This window comes from Drosophila teissieri, chromosome 3L, assembly GCF_016746235.2.
Source record: "Drosophila teissieri strain GT53w chromosome 3L, Prin_Dtei_1.1, whole genome shotgun sequence".
Classification (NCBI taxonomy): domain Eukaryota; kingdom Metazoa; phylum Arthropoda; class Insecta; order Diptera; family Drosophilidae; genus Drosophila; species Drosophila teissieri.
The window spans coordinates 14,948,384-14,969,044 of record NC_053031.1 but is presented as its reverse complement, the minus strand read 5'-3'; the positions used below and the strand labels follow the sequence as shown (position 1 = coordinate 14,969,044).

General features: G+C 46.0%; 3 protein-coding genes across 4 annotated transcripts; 2 read left to right on the top strand and 1 right to left on the bottom strand.

Annotated features, from left to right (window-relative positions):
• Positions 1-120: 120 nt before the first annotated feature.
• On the bottom strand, positions 121-3,017 carry LOC122616387 (tudor domain-containing protein 3). Its single transcript, XM_043791827.1, has 4 exons — positions 2,901-3,017; positions 2,764-2,848; positions 566-2,689; positions 121-450 (listed from the first exon to the last, which is right to left on the bottom strand). The coding sequence occupies exons 1-4, from the start codon at positions 2,933-2,935 to the stop codon at positions 205-207; spliced, it is 2,490 nt and encodes an 829-aa protein (XP_043647762.1). The 5' UTR covers positions 2,936-3,017; the 3' UTR covers positions 121-204.
• Positions 3,018-3,448: 431 nt separating this feature from the next.
• LOC122616581 (patatin-like phospholipase domain-containing protein 2) lies at positions 3,449-13,514 on the top strand. Of its 2 annotated transcripts, XR_006325915.1 has the most exons (8): positions 3,449-3,900; positions 10,981-11,663; positions 11,755-11,921; positions 11,988-12,096; positions 12,253-12,341; positions 12,405-12,673; positions 12,771-12,904; positions 13,022-13,162. XR_006325915.1 is itself a non-coding variant. In XM_043792092.1 (7 exons), exons 1-7 carry the CDS (start codon positions 3,741-3,743, stop codon positions 13,201-13,203), a joined length of 1,659 nt encoding a protein of 552 aa, XP_043648027.1. In that variant the 5' UTR covers positions 3,449-3,740; the 3' UTR covers positions 13,204-13,514. The 2 variants fall into 2 exon arrangements, 1 of the variants encoding a protein (XP_043648027.1); XM_043792092.1 differs by lacking the exon at positions 12,771-12,904 and having other exon boundaries at positions 13,022-13,514.
• Positions 13,515-13,963: 449 nt separating this feature from the next.
• On the top strand, positions 13,964-20,660 carry LOC122616408 (tyrosine-protein phosphatase non-receptor type 23). The gene is made up of 9 exons (XM_043791847.1): positions 13,964-14,182; positions 14,594-15,343; positions 15,414-18,347; positions 18,407-19,399; positions 19,453-19,581; positions 19,642-19,823; positions 19,877-20,064; positions 20,138-20,257; positions 20,316-20,660. The coding sequence occupies exons 1-9, from the start codon at positions 14,099-14,101 to the stop codon at positions 20,426-20,428; spliced, it is 5,493 nt and encodes a 1,830-aa protein (XP_043647782.1). The 5' UTR covers positions 13,964-14,098; the 3' UTR covers positions 20,429-20,660.
• The last annotated feature ends 1 nt before the right edge of the window (position 20,661 follows it).

Here is a 20,661-nt window from a genome sequence, read left to right as displayed (position 1 = left end):
AGTTTAATGCTTTTTGCCGGGGCTTAAAAAATGTATTCAACTATTAAGGAGTAATCAAAAATATGTTTTACATTTTTGAATTATACCAAGGCATCTGCGGAATAAAAGAAAACATACTCATAGTTTCAATATACTGTAAAGTTGTTTATTCGAAACATTTCAATTGATTTAAATACGTTGTAAACAGGCTGCTATTATGTTGTCTCAATGCTCTCGTTTGTGGGGCGGCACGTAGACTTGCTGCTGTTGCGTCTGACGATCTCCGCGGTAGCGTGAATGTTGCTGATGCTGATGCGGTTGCTGCTGCTGCGCTGCGTTGCTTAGAGGCCTGTTCTGAGCATCAGTGATGGGCAGGATGTCGACCTTCAACACCTCTTCGTGGTTTCCATAGCCCATAAAGAAGACCACGCAAGTTTTCTCCGACACTCCCGTGATCTCAGCCTCATAATACTGGAAAGTTTAGAAGGAATGGTAAGTAAGTTCCAATAGGTAACTAATAGAATAGTGGAAGATATAGTTTTGCTACTGTAACAAATGTACTTCTAGTTAGGCGACCTAAACTCACCCTTCCATCGTCCCAATACTTGGCCATGCACAAATCGCCCTTCTGCCACAGCCATGCATCGCCTGGCAGCATGCCGTACTGATCCCTTGGTGCGGCCTGTGGCACAGCCACTGGAGCAGGTTGCGCACGGGGAACTGGTGCTGAAACGGGGCCAAAGGACATGGGTGGCGATTCCTGCAGCTGCTGCTGTTGTTGATTGGGAATCGTGACACCCTGGCTCTTTAGAAGACTCATGGCAAACTCGTTGGCCTCCTTGCTTTGGAAACCCATGATCTTGCTGGGATCGTACGTGTAGCCATTCGCCAATTGACTGTAGTTCGTGTGCGAATTATGCCTCGGATTGTGATGCTGATTCTGATGCTTCTGGTTGGACTGAGCCTTTTCTGGCTTCTGCGAAGGCAACTGTGTTGGCTGCTGCTGCTGCGTTTCTGTGCCCGATCCCGCCTGGCGATTCGCTTGTCCCAGTCCTCCCTGCTTACGTCGATTCTCTCGCTTGGGAGCACTGCTCACCTTGAGATTAGCCGTTTCCTCGGTTACCTTACTCAGACGGGCGTTGAAGTCATCGCCAGCGCTATTTGAGGATTTCGCTGCTGAGCTCGCCGAACTCGAGCTTGCTGCTACCGGCTTGTTACGTCTGTTGCCATTGGCGTTGCCATTCTCTGCTCGATTGGAGGCTCCACGATTGCTGCCTCGATCGCTGCCACGCCGATTGGCAGTGTGGTCCTTACCATTGGTTGCTTCTGGCTCTGGTTTGACCTCGGTAATCGGTTTCACTGGAGCGTTGTCCGAGCCATTGCGATTGGAGGTTTTTACGGTTGCGGTGTCTGGTTTGTTGCGTCCAGTTCCACGTTCATTGAAGCCTCCTCGCTCCCGGGGTGGTCTCTCTTCTTTCGCCGGCTTTTCTTCCCTCGGAGGCCTTTCTTCCCTGTGCGCTCTCTCCTCCTTTAGTGGCCTCTCGTCCCTGCCGCCACCTCGAGTACGGCCACCGCCTCGCGACGAACCAGCATGTCCACCACGATGTGCGGCAAAGCTGCTCGATACGTTGTTCTCGAACCTCGAACGATCTGCAAACTTGCTTCCACCGCCCACAACTGTTGATCTGCTCTCGGACTCGCCGAACCGCGAGTTTCCATATTGCTTGAATGGGTTGAAATGGTTGGTGGTGGGTGGGGCTGTTGGAGCGGCAGCAAAAGTTTCTGCAATGCTAACGGCCGGTGTTTCCGTGGCGGGCAGTTTATTGGTTAGGAAATCAAACAGCGTGGCATTGGCAGCAGGCTTGGCTGCTTCAGCTTCGTCCTTGGCGCTAGCTCCACGCTTTCCCTCTCTGGGCGGACGATCTCCACGTCCCGGACGACCCACGGATTCCACCGGACCCACACCGCCAGCTTCTTTGCGTCTTTTCAGATTGTATAGGGCACGCTCCAGGTTGTTTCGGGTTGCATGCAAGGCACTGCGGGCCTCCTCCTCGCTGAAGCCCTTGTCCAGGATCTTCTTGATATTGTGATCGATTATGTTCTGGCCACCGCCGCCAAAGACCTTCTTGCCGCCGGCCTTGGTGGCCACCGCAATGGCCTCGGTGCGCATGGCATTGAACTCGTCGTTCTCCTTCGCCGGCTTATCCTTGTCGCCCGAGGAGCCAAGGCTCTTGAAGTTCCTTTCCCTTTCGGCGGTGGTATCGATTTTTCGGCCAAATGCCACCCAAGGGGGTGGCGCTGATGTCCCACTCAATGGGCGTCCACTGCGCGCATATCTCAGCATGGTCCTGGCCAGATCCCACTTCTCGTAGAGTGCATCCACACGGCCGCCGAGCAGCTGAATCTCGCTGGACTTTAGCAGCAGGAATCCCTGCATCAGCTGCAGTTTCTCGGCCTTGAAATAGACCTTGCTACCGGGAGCCACATTGAGATTCAACTGGGGCACAGGCTCTAGTTCTAAGGCCTGTATGGAATTCTGCCCATCACTCAGATCCAACTGAAGGAGGCGTGGCGCCGCCTTCGATTCCTCATTCGCCTTGGGAGCGGCGATATTTCGCACACGCTGGACCTGCAGCACAATTTTTCCGGGCAAAGTGGCATCTTCGCGTTTCGCGGGCAATGCGCCACCGCCGATATCGCGCAGATCTCGCTGAAAGTCGTGAGTAATAGGTTATAATTAATAATTACACAGAATGCTGAGCAGCCGGTTCGCCTACAACTCACATTCAGTGCATCATCGACTATTTTGCGGACATCGTCGCTGCCAACGGCTGTAGTCACGGTTTTAAGGCCCTCCTCTGTCAGGTGCCTGCATAAGTCGTTAGACCCAATTGGATGCTACGATTTAATGTTGTACTTACCACCCGACTTCTCGTAGTTTCTTGCCTAATTCCATTTTTTCATGAATACGATTTTTTTGCAACTCCGGGCTAGAGATGGTAAAAGTATTAGATGTGTGTACTCGCTAGTGATGTGCTGGACGGCAACTATCGGATGGCGGTGGATAATAATATCGTTTATGTTGAGCAATTATTGCTTAATTGGGTTTTAAAACTTAATATTTCAATATTTTCCGCACACATACCACTTATATTATTTAGAAATTATTTATTATTATTAACCATTGAAAACAAAAATTACAAATTAGGTGCAACACATGTATATATATATTGATAATTATATATATGATAAATATGTAATTTTATAGCTCACTTACAGGCAGTGATAAAATAAATTTATTTAAAACCGTAAATCATAAAAGTTTGGAAAATTAATAAAAATTTAATTCCAAACAATAAAGAATACCCCATACGCGACACCCATTCTAATGGCAGTTTTATTTTAGTTAATAAGATGCGGTCACACCGCGCTGCAAAAAAGGTATAAAAGGGGGCTGCCATCCGCAGAGCGAGTAAATAACGGTTCGCGAGCAACAACTTTTTATATCGAGAGCGGATTACTTTTCCCAGCCGACAAACAGTGATTGCAAACCAAAACGAGATTTATTTCGAAACGCGACAAGAAGTTGTTACATCAAAGGAGCTGCAACGACCAAAATCCGCGGAGGAAAACTGTGGAAAGTGCGAGAAAAAAAATACATATAAGAGCTAAAAACCAGTGACGCAGTAGCAACAACAAAAACAACAGCAACAACAAACAGTCATCGGACAATTAATAGAATCTAACGCAGAGTCCAAAGCATGAATCTATCATTCGCTGGCTGCGGATTCCTGGGCATCTACCACGTCGGAGTGGCCGTCTGCTTCAAGAAGTATGCACCGCATCTGCTGCTGGAGAAGATTGGAGGCGCATCGGCCGGTTCCTTGGCCGCCTGCTGTCTCCTCTGCGATTTGCCACTGGGTGAGTCTCTTCCCACTTGCTTACATGGGCGGCTTAAAAAGGGGCCTCTCTCTTTCTTCAAGGAGAAACAAAAATACATTTACATTTTGGGTTGCTTGTTTGTTCGGTTTTCTTGCTTTTTTGCACACTGCGAGTCTGAACTTGGCCTTTGCACAATGCTTTTTGTTTGGGAAACCCCCTGTGAATATTTGCTGCACCTCTCTGGTGTTTTCTCTACCTCTCTCCCCTTTTCTCGCAGAACGCACGCAAAACAGCTGAGTGCAAAAACAACCACTGGGTAGTTCAGTGACTCTGTGAGTGGGAGCGAGAAAGAAAAAAGGGGGGGAGTGGGAGAGCGAGAGAGATGCTGCGAGGCTCAATATAAAACGCATTGAATTAAATTTTATTGATAAGCTTGTTTGCGTTTGTAGGTCGCTAGGAAGTCAATGGGGGTCTTTCATAACTGCCTGCGATAGTGTGTGTGTTTTTGGGCGTGTTTGTCCAATTTCGAAGGGGGCTCGTCTCGTCCGCAGAGGGAAAACTGCGGCGCAGTTGAAAAACCTTACGAAAACAGAAAAACAAGTTTCGTTGGCCGGGACAACGCACTTTTGTAAAGCGGCAACCGAATATACATATGAGCAAATGGTTGAGCTACACGGGCACAGCGATGGCCAGCTGAATAGCAACGCAGTCCGAAAATATTTCATGAAATAGGAGATTAACTGGAATCATTAACAAATCTAAATTGAAGATAATAAACTCACTGCCTATCTTATCCAGAATTGCCAATATTAAATTAAAAAGATTAAACTGCTCTTGTGATTTAGAATTATGATTTCTTCCGCGAATTGATTAAATTTATTTTGCGTCAGAGTGATTAGGCAAATCCTTTATACACCCTCTATACTTGCCACTATTACTTTGCCCGCAACTGTACGCATTCAAAACCTATTTTGATCGAGATGCTTGAAGGTCGAGTGCTTATTTACACATTGTTTATGCTTAGGAGGCGCGTTCATCGAAAGTCGCCGAGGAATTCGAGGCAAAAGTGGTGCCACCGTGGAATCGGATCTATATATAACTGGAAAATATATACATAGATGTATACATAGCGCGAGTTCTCGCTTTTGATTGTTGAAATGTAACGCTTCGTTTGTATCGTGGGTATAAACATGTCAATCACTGGGGAACACAAAACTAGCGAGGGAGCACAACAAAAGTCAGCTGGATTACTCATGGCTACCACTGGGCTGCAATGTCCAGATGCATCTTTGTGTGTATTTGTGGTCTTATCGCTTGACCAGGGTAATCGAGAGCTATAATCCGGAATAACGTCAGCAGAGGGGCAGCATCATTCGATCATTAAAATAATCAATCGGGTTTTCGCTCGCTGTTGTGCCAATGGAGATGGAGATGATCATCACCCCCGGGGACTTAGCATGCTCAATTTCCCCTGACTTTGGCTACAATCGGAATACTACGTTCTAAAATTGGGATTTTGACCCCGAGATATGTGTGAAATACGATTCAAAGAAAGCTTTCATGTATGCTATACTATGGCTCTGCAATTAATCAAAATACTGGCATACAATAGATCTAAGCGGCTCAAAAAAAGGTCTGGCTTGACACCATTAACCATTCTGGAATATTCTCGTTTGCATCTTCTGCGTGGCAATCCGTATCTGTTAGTTTGAACTACCTGATCTTGATCCTCAGCTGGTTGGTAGAAAGTTCGTTAGCCCGTGCAGCTGCTGCAGGTACTAGAATTTTCCTGTAATTTCAGTTTCCACTTTAATTGCGGCAATTAAAGTTGGTCGCTTGCATTTCGATCTAGGGCTACTGGCCATTTGATTACTCAGCACGCAGCGTGTCTAATTTGGACTTTAAAATCCGTTGTGCAGTTTCGGGTCCCAAGTACAGACACAGGCAGGTAGGTATACTGGAAAAAGTACTGACGCGTTTCACAGACAAAAGACGTTCTGTTCCGCCAACAGATTAGATTGGTGAAAGTTTGTACTCGTTTTCGGGTTTGCCAACAGTGCGACACAAAGAGGTGCAACAGGTGTTGGCTTTATATTGGATGAGTGGAGTGGAAGCGCACTTTTCCGCTTTAGGAGTTTATGTAACCATGCCATTTAACTTGCAAATTGAGTTACTATCGTGGAGCACCCCACTTCCTTTCTACTCGAAATAATGCAATCTAGAGTGCTTAGAAACTGCAACATTAAGTTTATAATTCTAGTACAATGGTCGCCCGCTCCAAGTGGCTGCTCCATTCCAAGGGTTATTCAGATATTCAGATGGGGTGTTGGAAAAACACCTCATCCGACTCTTTATAAGCCTATTCATTCATGACGGCTCTTTTATGGCTCTATTTATTGAGTGTTCACCGCACTTCCTCTTTGTTGTTGGCACTCGAACCACTTGAACACGAGTTTGCGGATCGCCACGCGAACTTGTCACCGTATCGTATGACGACTCCACCACTATACCATGCCATATAAATACATATATAAATAGCAGATATCTTCCCATTTCTCCGCCAAGTGCCTTGCCCCTTCAGATAATCGCCATTTCCCTCTTTGCAATGCAATTCATGCCCTAGTGACAGGGCCCTTAAAAACAAATCGTTATCAGTTGGTGGAAACTGCCGTGTTTTGATGCATTCTCCCCATTTTCCCGCGGTTCCGGGGGCCAAGTAAGCAATATTTCTAAATGCAAACTCGTAAATAGGATCATTATTATTTAGTCGACGTTTATTTTAAGTGGGAAAGCCAACGGCCGACCTTCAGTGGGTACGGCTATCTGGAAATTTTAGAAATCTCAACTGCAATTCACGGCGCTGTTCTCATGCGGGCACGATCGTACTTAGGTACTTATATATTCATTGCTTATCGGTTCGATTTACCTTTATGGGCACGTTATCACGGGGGAGTCATGTTTTGTTGCCGATTTCCGTCGATTAAAGTCCAAGTTGCGGGTGTATCAGAAGTTCGCTTACGTAGTATATAGGTGCATACATATAAAGATACTTCTGAATGGTGGTTCGATTTCGTTGCAGCTGGTAATGCGAAAATATGAGTCAAGTGCAGTTTCGCGATTTGAGTCGCACATCGAGCTCTTTGTTTGATTCGAATTGATCGCTATCTATCTATATGGTTGGTTGGCCTGCCTGCCTGCCTATATGTAATGCATTCGATTGACGTATTTCCTATTCCTATGCCTAATCCTATTGCCAGATGATTGGAGCACAAAGCACACACTATCTGCATATTTACATGTGGCTTGCAGCTGGCTCTTCGCCCAATAACATCTATGTATGTACATACGTATGTAAATTTGGATGTATGTACACAATGTTATCAGCTCTGCGGGGTCCTCTATACGTGGCGTATCTTCCAGTGATCTCCCTCCTCCTCCGCTCAATCAATCGGCCATGCAAATGGGGCTTGGGGCTTCTCATCATTATCGAACGCATTATTGTTGATTGACACACTTTTTGCGGCACACAAAACTAATCCACAATAACTGCTGGTCACGAGTCGCGTTTTAAAAAATAACTTATTGAATAGTATTCTATTTAAGACTACTACCTTGTTCATAGTATTTGAACTAAGCTTGTTATACACCAAGATTTCAAGTTTAATATCAATACATTGATAATTATGAAAGTTACAAAGAGAATCTTGGTATCATATTTAGATAAATGGGCAAAGATCACTGTTCATATATTACCTCTGCTTTACTTAGATCTAATCATTAACCATTCTTGGAAAGATCATATCAAAGCATGCGAACTGTTATACTTCGAATCGAGAGGCACCGAGAATAGCAGCTGCCACAGTTCGTGGCCAAAATTCCGTCCCACCTTTCTCCCAATCCCAAAACCACCCTGAAAAAAGGATAGCGGAACATCAGAACGCCTCCCGAAATCCGTTGCCAAGTGAGGAGAACTCACGGCATTGCAATGTGACCTATATAAATAAATGTATTTGTGTAACGGCTGCATAAAAGGCACTCAGAAAACTTGCATAGTCAAGGTGATAAGTATGTGAACTTGGCACACAATTAGGTAAATTCAAATATGTAAAACGCGTGGAAACCTTAAAATTTCTTACAAAATAAGCATGCAAATGGCAGTTAATGAGTTTATATATTTTTTATGTTATTTGTATTTAAAAATAATTGTTCATGACACTCCGTTCACAAGTTCATTAAAGTGAGTTGCCAAGCATAACAGCTTAAAATGTTTAACGATTTTATGTACAGTTTTAAATTACTAACGCATACCGAAATGGGATATTTCAGTAATCTAATGGCCTGAACAATAAACAAAAGTTTCCTAGCATGAAATAAAATTAAGACGAAAATACAAATGAAAAGTTGTATGTCATCACCAATTAGAAAACCGAGTTCCAAACGCAGACACACTGCATTCACAGAATATCGAAATAAAGAAGTCTTACTAGTCACAGAATAAACAAAACAGCATAGTGTAAACATAATTACTTTGCTCACTGTAAACATATGTAGCACTACATACATAGTTATGTACATATGTATGCTGATATATGCGAGTGGTATTCTGGTTTTCGTGCTCTTTTTGAATACAACCACAATATCACGTGATGTTTCGTTTTTTTTTTGGTTTGGGTGCCCTGTGATGAGTGAAGAGAGCAGAAGAGAGCGGAAATTACTTGACTTTTGGGGGTCAGGCCGCGGAAATGGGGGTGTGTGCGTGTCATGTGCGTGTCGCGTTTCTCTCTCTCTCTCTTCCTCTCCCTCTCGTTGAAAGTCTGTCGCCTTTTCTTTTGCCATGGAAAGCAACAACTGCCACTCCCCCTTTTCCCGCCCCCTCCTCTGGGTCCAGAAACTGGTTTATTTATCCATTGAAGTCGAGCCCCCAAAAGAAATTGTATTGTATTGTATTTTTGGTGCAGCTGTTTGTGTGTGCATGTGTATTCATGTGGTTTTTAGTGTTCGTTTTGCCGTTTTCCTCGTTATGTTTTGTTTATGATTCCGTCTCGTTTCGGTCTTCGTTTTTCCATTTGCCGTTATGCACCCGGCCTCCAAAGTGGGCGTTAGTTGCACTTGACTTGCGGTTACGATAGACATAACATTGGGAGGCCCCACTGTACATTCCACGCACAGTTGCGGTCATGGCACTACAACCCATTCGTTTTAACTACTTAACTGCGCACAAGTTGCACAACATCAATTTTCAAAATATTCAACTATACTACCGAATTTGGATTAGTTGCATACTTTAATGTGCAAAATGTGTGTGCAAGGCTAAAATCGGATGCTTAAAATGGGTTTATGACTACAAGTTTCAGGCTGGCTTTGTATTACTTGGGATTTCTTATAGCATCATTATATTTCACCTCATTAGGGAGTCATTTTGGAGTTGCAAGTCCATCACTTGTAATTATATTGAGTCATTAAATCCATCACTTTTATCCCTATATAATTTTAATAGGGCTGATGACCAATTGAGGTGCAGTTCTACCCGCGATTGTACTTTGCTTCAATGGTTGAAAGGTGCTTAACGAGTTGATTTAACCCATAGCGACCACGCCCACTCTTCTGATTCCGTTTCCGTTGATAAATAAGCTCATTTTTACACGCAGCTGCTGTTTGCCTAAGCAAAACAAAAACGAAAACAATTACAAATAATTAAGAGGGCAGCACGTAACGTGATAGCGTTGTTTACCAGCACTTTCCTCTCTAGTTTGTTATTGTTGCTGGCAATCAAAAGCGGAATGGCGAAAACAAATTTGATATAAGACGACCGAGAATTGGAACCCCCGCGAGTTTCGTGTGCTCCATGGGTTCTTGGTGGTTCCAAACTCCATTCAGAACAATAGTGGTGTTCAATGTCATAGCAGCTTTAAATAGTTGAACTGATAAGAGAACGTTATGTGACTTGTTTTCTAACTATGGTTTTTCCGCGATTATACAGAATAGATCGTGTGACATAATTCCGGGGCTTAGGATCCCAACCTTAGCTTTCGCTATTCCGCGTTTCGTCTTGTCTGATGGCCTGATTTTCGCTTTACGTCAATTTGTGGAATACAATTATGGCGACCTCATGAACATAACACTAGTGTTTCGAATAACCTTATCATTATCACTGCTGTAGGCCGTTCGGCAGGCATCTAATCAAAATATTTGGAAAGTACGTTCGTGTGGCACTGCGGGGAACTTGATTTCTTATCAACAAGGCACAGGGCACATGGCGCACGCGAAACTACTATTTTTATGGGCACAATGTGAGAGCATAGGTTTACAAATAGGTACCATTAATACATACAATAAAGATAAAGAAGTCTTGTAGCAATGGTTGCGCCACCAAGCACTTTACACCCCAAGTCCAACAGAACTTACAGTATATTATATTATATCTCAATCAATTGCTGATGAACTTTTCTGTTTCTTGACAATAATCCATATGTAAATCTATTTCCGAACTTGAAAACCGTGCTTCTAATTTCCGAATCATCTAGAACAGGTTCTCCCATTATGAAACAACCCCATTGTGGTGCTCAAGTTGTACCATATGGTGGGATCCATAATTCAATAGGGGCTTATCAGCGCCATAAACTGTGTTGGGGGTCGAGTGGCACATAGAACAAGACAAACACTTTCGAACCACTCAAGGTTCCTACGTCATTTCCCCCCATAAACGAGCCGGGAAATGGCTCGTTTGGCTAACAACAATAACACTGCCAGGAGCTCCACTTGACCCTTTGGATGACACAATGACGCAAAAGCCGCGGGCACCGCGTAGATCAGCAATCGGATGAGATAGCCCGCTGAACCCGAAAACATCAATATTGTATAAGCTCGATTAGCAAGGGTATACGATTCACTGTCAACGATCTTTGCCAAGATTTTTACTATTAGTTTTATGGTTTGGTGTTATGTGTTTGACATCATGTGCGTTTTTAACGATTCTGAGGTAATAGCAGTTAAAATTTCTCCAAATGCGTTGGGAACTCCACAGCTTTAATAATCCAAAGTTCAACTCGTTAAATGCTAGCTACAATTCAGTTAAAATGCTAATTCTTACTTGACCTCCTACTTAATTGTGTTTTCCAGGCAGCATGACTTCGGACTTCTTCAGGGTGGTGAACGAAGCTCGTCGCTACTCCCTGGGTCCCTTCAGTCCCTCCTTCAACATCCAGACCTGCCTGCTGGAGGGTCTGCAGAAGCATCTACCAGACGATGCTCACAAGCGGGTCAATGGACGGCTGCACATCTCCCTAACCCGGGTGTACGATGGAAAGAATGTGATCATCTCGGAGTTCGAGTCCCGGGAGGAGGTTCTCCAGGCACTGTTGTGCGCGTGCTTCATACCGGGATTCTCGGGCATCTTGCCGCCCAGATTCCGTGGCGTCCGCTACATGGATGGTGCCTTCTCGGACAACCTGCCCATTCTGGACGAGAACACCATTACGGTGAGCCCGTTCTGTGGCGAGAGTGATATTTGCCCGAGGGACCAGAGCTCGCAGCTCTTCCATCTGAACTGGGCCAACACCAGCATCGAGATCTCCAGACAGAACATCAATCGGTTCGTGCGCATCCTCTTCCCGCCACGTCCCGAGTTTCTGTCCAAGTTCTGCCAGCAGGGATTCGACGATGCCCTGCAGTTCCTGCACCGCAACAATCTGATCAACTGCCGGCGTTGCGTGGCGGTCCAGTCCACATTCGTGGTTTCCGAGACGGTGGCCCAGCCCCAGGAGTTCGATCCCGAGTGCAGGGAGTGCAAGAAGCATAGAAAGGTGAGGCACTTTCAATAATATATCTCTTATGTTGCTGTAAGGTGCTTTTGGTTTTTACTCGTTCACTAACTCTCTTTTCTACCTTTTCCAGGACGCTTTAAGCTCAAACATGCCCCAAACGGTTCTGGATGTGATCCAGGACTACATCGAGCAGGCCAACAAGGGTCTGGCCAACTGGATCTTCAAACATCGCGGTATAAAGCTGCTTTCCCTACCCGCCACAGTGCCCATGGACTTTCTGCTGGCCACCATTTCCAAGTAGGTTTCAATATCTCGTTGTAGAATATCCAAATGTTTACTATATATTGCATTGCCTCTTTTTAGAATATCAGCACTGACGCCCAAACTTACCAAGCAAGCCAGAGTAATGGTGGAGGACTTTGTTTTGCAGTTGAATAACGCCATGCGGATACGACTGCTTAATAAATTCACGGTAAGTTTATTAGGTTAAATAATCAATTGAAGTGCACTACAGCTGTCGCTCACATTTTCATAAATTTGCTTTATTTGAAAATGTACGACGTGCTCATGGATTTCTCAATGAATTAAAATTGAATGTATTGTACTAACGACTTTGTTTTTATTGCAGCTTTATGACCAGCCTCACTTCGATGCCACAGGACTCCTTCATTCCAGCCGCCTATATGGACCCCGTGTTTCAATCCTAGTGGACGAATGGTAGGTTAAGCAATATGATCACTCCTCCTCCAAGAAATGTACTAACTGTGGTGATATTTTCAGTGGAGCCACCCCGCTAGAGGACGATGTCGACAACTTTGAGCATGTCCTCAAGATGACCACGCACAACGACGCTCTATATGCCTATTACTACACCGACAGCAACACGAACAAGGTGAAAGTTACCGAGATATTTGACTTTGACGAAATAACGGAGCACGACAAGCTGGCCACCGATCTGCAGATCTACGAAGGCTCTGTCGAGGATCACCCCAATCCCCACCAGCATAGCCACAACACAGTGGTCAGCGAATGGAATGGCGTCGAATCAGGTTGGTATTTGGGAAACTCCGACTCTTTCCATTCAGAAATCATGCCATTATGTAGAGAAAACGTATCATTTGAATCAACACCAAACATTCTTTGCAGTACAAGTAATGCCCACGACTCCTGAACTACACGACGTAGCCTTTTAAAGCACTTACAAACTAAACGACTATAAATGCACCTTCATACCCTTTCACCCACTCAAGCATTAAGTCCAAATTTTAAATCGTTGGCAGGTAAATGATCAAAATTTGTAATCACTCCACCTTATTCCCATTACAAAATTTCATTTGATAAAACTCAGTCTTTTGAATGGTTGAACTAATTCTGTTCTCTTTTCTAATGCCCCACAGACTTCTTCATCGATGCCCACACACCAAATGTGGAGGATAGTAAAACAGCAGCGCCACAATTCGCCCGCCTGGACCTGGATGCCGAGTCAGATGCTAGTGTGCTCAGTGATCCCGAGGTGGACCAGATTGTTAGCACCTCGACGCACAGCACCGACATGTATATAGAAATTGAGGGGAATTAGTAATGGGGAGGAACTCTTCCCTTAGCAACTGTATCGAAACATCTCCAAAGCGGCTCGTAGCAAAGCGAAAAGCCTAGTAGCGTTTCCATTAGTCTAATTTAGCCTTAGTACGACCAACGTATGTACCTAACTTAACTTAGCCGTATGCTGCCATTGTATCATCGTCAGTTTGTAAGCGGCAATTAGCAAATAATTGCATTCTTGTTATTAGTCACCCTCACACGACTTGTATTACATCCAAATCATCCCATCTGTGTTTAGCCTAAGTTGATAATGTATGAACAATAAAACAATAAACAACATTTACAGAATGTGTGGTTTCGCATTTCTTATTCAGAGAACAACGAAAAGGGCTTCATTCGGAATTCAAGTAAAGAAAGAAATCTAAAATTAATATTGTTTTTATGTTTTTATCAATGAAAACCAGACCTGCGTCATATATTGCATATACCTGCAGTATAAGTCTACATCCCTAGACACAAGGTATTGATTTATAAAATCTTCGAAAGTTTTCAGTAGAAATACGAGTTTTCAATTTATCGATAGGGTTAAAAAGTTCTTTACATCATAAAATTGGTTTTTGATAAAAAAAATGTTGGGCCAGAAAATTTATACTTTTGGAAACCAAAAAAATGCATAATTTTGGAAACCAACAAAAAAATGCATACTTTTGGAAACCATTACCGTTATGAAAGTATCGATGCCAAATGAGCAGAATACCCCCTATACAGTTACCATTTTTAGTACATATTGCCAGAAAGCTGAAACGGTCACGCTGCGTCATTTTTCATAAAACAATTTTGTTTTGATATTGGTAAATTAATTGCCAGCAATTAGTGTAAATTGTGTGTAAAATAAAAGGCCAACTGGGCAGGCAACAAGTAAAACAAACAATATGGAGGCGGTGCCCCGTTTGCATATGCTGGGATTCGCCCTGAAATCGAGTCCCGAGGGAACCTCCTTTGCGGCATTAAAGAAGGTAAAACGAAAGGAAAGAGAGTGAGAAGAGGGGAGTGAACTAATTAAGAGAGCCAGCAAAACAAAGAGGAGTTAACATAGTAAAACCGAATAATCGGTCAAATTGGGAAAATGCGTTTGCTTTTTGCATTCCTATTGGAATGTCAATGCATACGATGCAAACTGCTCCACTGTATTTTTCATTTTCACCCACTTTTAAGCCCCCTTTGTCTGGCGGCTGAGTCATCGCCATCATCTGATTAACTCGACAAACAAAAGTTATAAACAAACAGTCGCAGTTTGGTGGGTTATTGCACTTATTCCCTAATTGAAAGCGCTTCCCAAAAAGATATGCCTCAACTAATAAGAAGTTTCATAATCAAATCGTAAACTTAACGCTGAATAAACTACTAAGTATCACTTTTTCTTGCAGTACATAGCGGAATTTTACCATGAAGATCCGGAGGCCTATTCCAAAGAGGTCCATGCCCTGGAGACTCTACGAAACCAGGCCATGCGCACCACGAAAGATGGAGCGCCGGTGATGAAACGCTACTACTGCCAGCTGCACGCACTCCAGAATCGATTTCCCCAGCTGGCTGATCGCGGAATCTTTACCTTTACATGGAAGGATCTCTACCACAGTGCTGTTCACGAGGTCACCGATCTGCGATTCGAGCGGGCTGCCGTGCTGTTCAACATTGCCGCATCGCACACACAGTCCGGAGCGTCGGTGACCCGTGGCGATGTGGATGGCATGAAGATGGCCTGCACCCACTTCCAGGCGGCGGCTTGGGCCTATGGAGAGCTGAGAGAGCGGTATGCCAATGTCAATAGTGGAGGGGATTTCATGACCACGGAGCTGCTGGTCTTTCAGCAACAGGTGTGCTTTGCTCAAGCCCAAGAATGCATCCTCGAGAAGTCGCTGATCGACAATAGGAAGCCGCATATTGTGGCCAAAGTGACGGCCCAGATTGTGGTTTACTATGGAGCTGCACTGGCTGCTCTCCTTACTGGAGGAGACGAAGGTCCAGTGGCCCAGGTCATCGATAGTCCTCTTTACAAACTGTGGAAGAAGTACGTGCGCTTCAAAATCAACTATCTCACCTGTATCTTGTACCTGTACCAAGGCCAACATTCCGAGGAGAAGCGTCAGATGGGCGAAAGGGTGACGCTCTACCAGGTGAGTAAAAATAATAATTTGAGCCGTATTTAAATGAAATTTGTAAATGCTTGCTTTACATTCCTTTCAGGCTTCCTGGGACAAACTGGAGGAGGCGCGCAAAGAGTCCAAGGGCCTTCCTGACCAGCAGGAAATCAACGAATCCCTCAGCTTCACCGCAGATGTGGTGGAAGCAAAGCGCAAAAATGCCAAAAACGAAAATGAGTTCATTTACCACGAGGCGGTGCCCGAACTGTCCACCATTGCAGCCGTCCAAGGTGCCAATTTGGTCAATGGGATTGGCTTCCAAGTAACCGACGAGGAGCACGCGGGACCAGACATCTTTGCCAGATTAGTGCCCATGAAGGCCCACGAAGCCAGCTCTTTGTACAGTGAAGAGAAAGCCAAACTTTTGCGAAAGTACGGAGCCCTGCTGGAGGAGAAGGACACCCAACTGGAGTCCTACATGAGCTCCCTCACCCTGGATAACCTGAATATCAACGAGGAGCAAGCCAATAAGTTGCCTCAGGGCATCGTGGATCGCTGTGCTGCCTTAAATGCAAATAAGACTGCTATAAGCGATCTTGTGGAGGCCATGTCTCAGCTGGCTGAGATTACAGCCGATGTGGAAACCAATCTTGGCGAAATTTCCAGCATGCTGGAGGCGGAAACCAAAGCGGAGCGGGAGTTCCAATCCGCCAGCGGCGTTCAACGCACTCCAAATGCCCACATTACTGAGTTGTCCCGAGAGTTCCAGAAATACAGTGAAGCCCATGCGCGGGCAGGGGAATCCAATAATACCTTGAGAAAAGCAATGAGTCTGCATGTAAATAATCTAAAGATCCTCGCAAGGCCGTTGCCTGAAATTCAACAACTGATGCCCAAACTGAGCTCGGAACTGAATACCACCGAAATTTTCAGGGATGTGAAGCTTATCCTTAACAAAGTCAACGAAATGAAAGCTCAACGTGCTCAGTTCCATGCGGATTTGAGGATAGCCATCAATGAGGATGACATTACTGGCAAAGTAATTGCGCACGGTGGACAGGAGGGCCTCCAAGCATTATTTGCCACCGAACTGGGCAAACACGATAAGATCACCGAACTTCTGGATCAGAACATGGTAGCTCAAGGTAATATTCTGCAAGCTCTAACTGAGAACTATGCCAAGGCGGCACCGGTTTTAAAAACACTCCAGGACGTGAAGCAGAAGCGGGAGCACTTTTACAGTTCGCTTGCTGCGTCCTACGATGTTTATGAGGATCTGCTGGCAAAATCCGCCAAGGGCTTGGAATTCTACAAAAAACTCGCCGGAAATGTACAGAAGCTACTTACCAGATTTAGATCCGCCAGGGATGTGCAGTCCGAGGAGCGTCAGCAAAGGATGCAGAGCGTCAAGGCCGCAACCACTCCGGTTGTCAGTAAACCCATTGCGGAAACTACTCCCGTGCCAGCGGTGAGCAGCACCCCAAAGTTAAGGGATTACCTGAAGGCCAAGGCAGCCATGGCGGATGCCTCAAATCCCGCCTATGTGCCTACAGTGCGTCCAGTGCCGGTGGGCTCGGAGAACCCCACGCAGGCCGCTTGTTCCTACGCCACTGCACCGCCGAATGAGCCACCTCCGCCCTACAGTCTCACACAGCAGCAGTATTTCGATCCCAGTGCCGCTGGTTACACGAATCCCATGTATCAGCAGCAACAGCAGCACATAGCTCCTCCGGCCTACAAGGCCCAAGCATCGCCGAACTCTCAGACGCTGCACGGAGCACTCGGTCAGATGAACTTGCAGGGCCAGGCGCAGGATAACAACCAAGCCGGCATGGGATACAGTTACGGGTATCCAAGTGGCTCTGTGCCTCCTCTAGCCTACGCGCCACCCGGAACAGTTCCCGCCAGCTCAGTTGCGCAGGGATTGAATGTCCAGCAACCTCTGTATGTGGCTACATCGGGCAATCCAGTTTCGGTTTCCAATCCCAGTGAGCTGCCGTCCTCCCTGCAGGCACCCTTTGTGGTCAATCCAATGTCCAATGCTTACCAAACAGCGGCAGGATATTCCGGACAGGCTTACCAACAGCTTAATGCTCAAGCTCAACAGGTGCCTCCAGCACCTACTGGCTATCCAACAGGACCATCAGCGCAACAACCCTTGGGCTATGCCGCAACTCAGGGGCCACAGCAGCAACCTGGCGGATATCCACAATCCCAGACACCACAGCAACAGGTGGGAGCTTATCCGCAGCAGCAATCATCGGGCTATGCTCAACAGCTGACGCCTCAGCAACAAACGTGTTATTCCCAGTCGCAAGCACCGCAGCTCCAAGTCCCTGGCTATTCCCAAACCCAGCCATCTACTGGACTATCGCAGCAACAGACACCTCAGCAGCAACAGACTGGATATCCCCAGACACCGCAGTTGGCTGGTTATCCTCAGTCCCAGCAACAGGCTACAGGATATCCCCAATCGCAGACACCGCAGCAGCAGGCCCCCGGGTATTCCCAGACACCTCAACAACCACTGGCGTATCAGCAGCAACCCTCTGGTTATCCACCACAACAACAACAGCAATCAGTTGTTCCGCAACAGCCGTCACTTTATCCATCGCAGGCTGTGCAAGCATCGCCTCAACCTGTTCCAGGCCACCAGGCAACACCACCGAATGCCGGGCAGCCTTTGCCATATCCACAGCAGTACACTGATCCGAATGCAGCACCAGCTCCTGGGGTTTCTCCTGTTCCAAGTCCTGCTCCGGCTCAGACTCCAGCCCCCACTTCATCTCAAGCTCAGGCTACCACGACCCCTCATCCTTCGGCCACCTACAGCAGCTATTCCAATCATCCTGGCTATAGTTTCAATCCGCAGACAGGTATATACGAGTACAGCAGTGGCTATCAGCAGGACACCAGTTCGTTGAAGGGATCCCAAGTCTCTCAAAACTACCAGTTCAGCCAGAGTGGCAAGCAACAATCGGTGGGAACCACGGACTCTGAGATTGCGAGTCGCGGCAATAGCGCCACAGGATTCGATGTAAGTGTTACGTATACTCCGCTAATGAGACCTAAATAAAGGAACTCTTTTCCCCACAGTCCCCTATCGTGTCCCACACAAAGGTTAATACGGCTGCAAAGGACTCCACTTCCGCTATAGAGGGCTCGGAGTCATCCAACTACTATTCTACTCCTTATGGATATCATGGCAGTGTAACGCCGCAGCAACAACCCACTCCTGTGCCACCTACGAATTCAACTGCGTCCATTTATATGCAAAGTGGGGCGACCAGCACTGCAGAAACCCAGACGACCTCCAGTGGCGCTCCTTACGCCTCCTCCTCGGCTTTGACCAAAGTAGAATCAAAGCCGGAGGCAGCGGCTCCCAAGGTAACCAGCAATGTGGACCTGCTAAGCGACCTGGACATTGATTGCTCGGTGGCTGTTCCGCCGCCAATGTTGCCGCAGCCCGCTTTGCAGCCCCAGGTGTTGGCCACTCCCACGCCGCCGGGAAGTCAGGTATCGGTGCCTGTTAAGGTTGAAAGTGTTGCCGAGCACGCTGCTCCCGCAACACCTGAAATTCCTGTGGCTGCCGCCGAAGGAATTGCTCCAACTTCGGTTACCATTCCTTTGGGTCAGAAGTGTGCCAGCTTAGATAACCTTTCTAACTGCTCTGACTTGAGTTCCCTGGAGAACTTTGACTGGGACTCGGTTTCCGTTACACATTCCGTCAGTGAGAAACAGCCCAAGGCATCTGGCACCGCCAATGGGCATTCGAACAGCTTTGCATTCCAAACCGAAACTTTTACCGACGAAAAAACGACGAAATATTTCCAAAAGGAGGTGGAGAGCTACGAGAAATTGCTGGAGAATCTACACGTGAAAATGCTGAATGGCAAAACACAACTGGGTGCCAAATGGCAAGAGCTGCAGCAAAAGCTGGATAAAGAAGCTGCTGCTAACAAGCGATCCACCACCATTGCGAAATTGTTCCCGGAGAAAAATCGATCCCTCGATTGTCTGCCCTATGATCATGCCAGAGTAAAGCTGGACAAGCAGACCGATGACTACATCAATGCCGCCTACATGAAGGTGAGTTATTCCAACAACTGTGTTACATTCTGTAACTATTTTTTTTCATTCAGAACTTGAGTGCCGGCTGTCCCAACTTCATTGTCGCTCAGACTCCCCAGTCGAACACCATCAACGATTTCTGGTCCATGATCTGGTCGGAGAAGTCTCGCACTGTGGTTTGTCTGCATACCCCAAATGAAGTGAGTAACCTAACCAGAAATATGAAATTAGTGAATCTAATTATTTAATATGTCTTACAGCTTTTTGATCCCTACTGGCCCCAAGCGTTGGACCAGCCCACTCACTACGATGATTACACCGTGACCTGTGTAAAGTTGCAGCAACTTAGCCACTGCTCCGAGTACCAACTCAAGCTATCCATGCATGGAGCGGACGCCGTGCTGGATTTATCTCTTCTGCAGCTGAAACAGTGGACCAAGGGGTAAATATCACGATTTCATCCAATGGAGGGAAATTAACTTTGTTATTTTACAGAGCTCCAGCTCAACTTTTGGGAGTTGCGGAAAACGCTTTGGAGACCCATCGACAACGCTGCCAGGCAGCCAATGCTCCCCAATCGCCGCTTATTATGAACTGCTTAACGGGTTCGGAGCGCTCCGAACTGGTGGCCATTGGAGTGTGTGCGATTATAGCGACGCAGAGCAAGCAGCCAATTTTAATAAGTGAGCATAGTTGATTTCGAATCGCCTTCCATTTTATCTGAAAAAATTAATACTAATCGCGTGTCTCTTTTAGATACGATTGATGTTTGGTCGCGCATTTGTGCGCAGCGTCAAAATTCCCTGAGGGATTCCGCCATCCTGGAGCAGTCCATGCAAATAGTGCTCTGCAATGCTCACAATGTGCTCAACAAGCGTAAGCTCTATAATTTAATATTGTAATTCGTGGAACTTAAAGAACCATTTCCGTGCAGGTGGCATAATGACCTCATATCAAATGAAGATGGCGCCGCAGGTGACTGCCAAGGAGCAGCAGGAGAACAAGGATCCGCTCAACGAATTGGATGCCCTTTGGAAGCTGAAGTAAACGACTGAGCCAACCAACCAAGCGCGGTGGCTAACTAAAGATTTATGTGTAATCAAAACGAGTATTTATACGAATATTTAACTGTGCAGACCTATTTCTAAATATCTAATATTGTTTCAAACAATTTAAGGCAAGCGAAAAGTATTTAAAGGGATATCGAAAGCATGTTTTACTCTGTATCGTAATCGTCTCTTTCAACTGTTATATAAAGTGTAATTCGACGCAAACCGAAT

What these genes read in the sequence shown, in the direction of transcription:
- LOC122616581 (XM_043792092.1), top strand. Translation starts at nt 3,741, where the DNA reads ATGAATCTATCATTCGCTGGCTGCGGATTCCTGGGCATCTACCACGTC. An exon ending in CTGCTGGCCACCATTTCCAA is followed by an intron (nt 11,922 to 11,987) that starts GTAGGTTTCAAT and finishes GCCTCTTTTTAG; the next exon opens with AATATCAGCACTGACGCCCA. An exon ending in GACTGCTTAATAAATTCACG is followed by an intron (nt 12,097 to 12,252) that starts GTAAGTTTATTA and finishes TTTTTATTGCAG; the next exon opens with CTTTATGACCAGCCTCACTT.
- LOC122616387 (XM_043791827.1), bottom strand. Translation starts at nt 2,935, where the DNA reads ATGGAATTAGGCAAGAAACTACGAGAAGTCGGGTG. An exon ending in TAGTCGATGATGCACTGAAT is followed by an intron (nt 2,690 to 2,763) that starts GTGAGTTGTAGG and finishes CACGACTTTCAG; the next exon opens with CGAGATCTGCGCGATATCGG. An exon ending in AGTATTGGGACGATGGAAGG is followed by an intron (nt 451 to 565) that starts GTGAGTTTAGGT and finishes TAAACTTTCCAG; the next exon opens with TATTATGAGGCTGAGATCAC.
- LOC122616408 (XM_043791847.1), top strand. Translation starts at nt 14,099, where the DNA reads ATGGAGGCGGTGCCCCGTTTGCATATGCTGGGATTCGCCCTGAAATCG. An exon ending in CCTTTGCGGCATTAAAGAAG is followed by an intron (nt 14,183 to 14,593) that starts GTAAAACGAAAG and finishes TTTTTCTTGCAG; the next exon opens with TACATAGCGGAATTTTACCA. An exon ending in TCACAATGTGCTCAACAAGC is followed by an intron (nt 20,258 to 20,315) that starts GTAAGCTCTATA and finishes ATTTCCGTGCAG; the next exon opens with GTGGCATAATGACCTCATAT.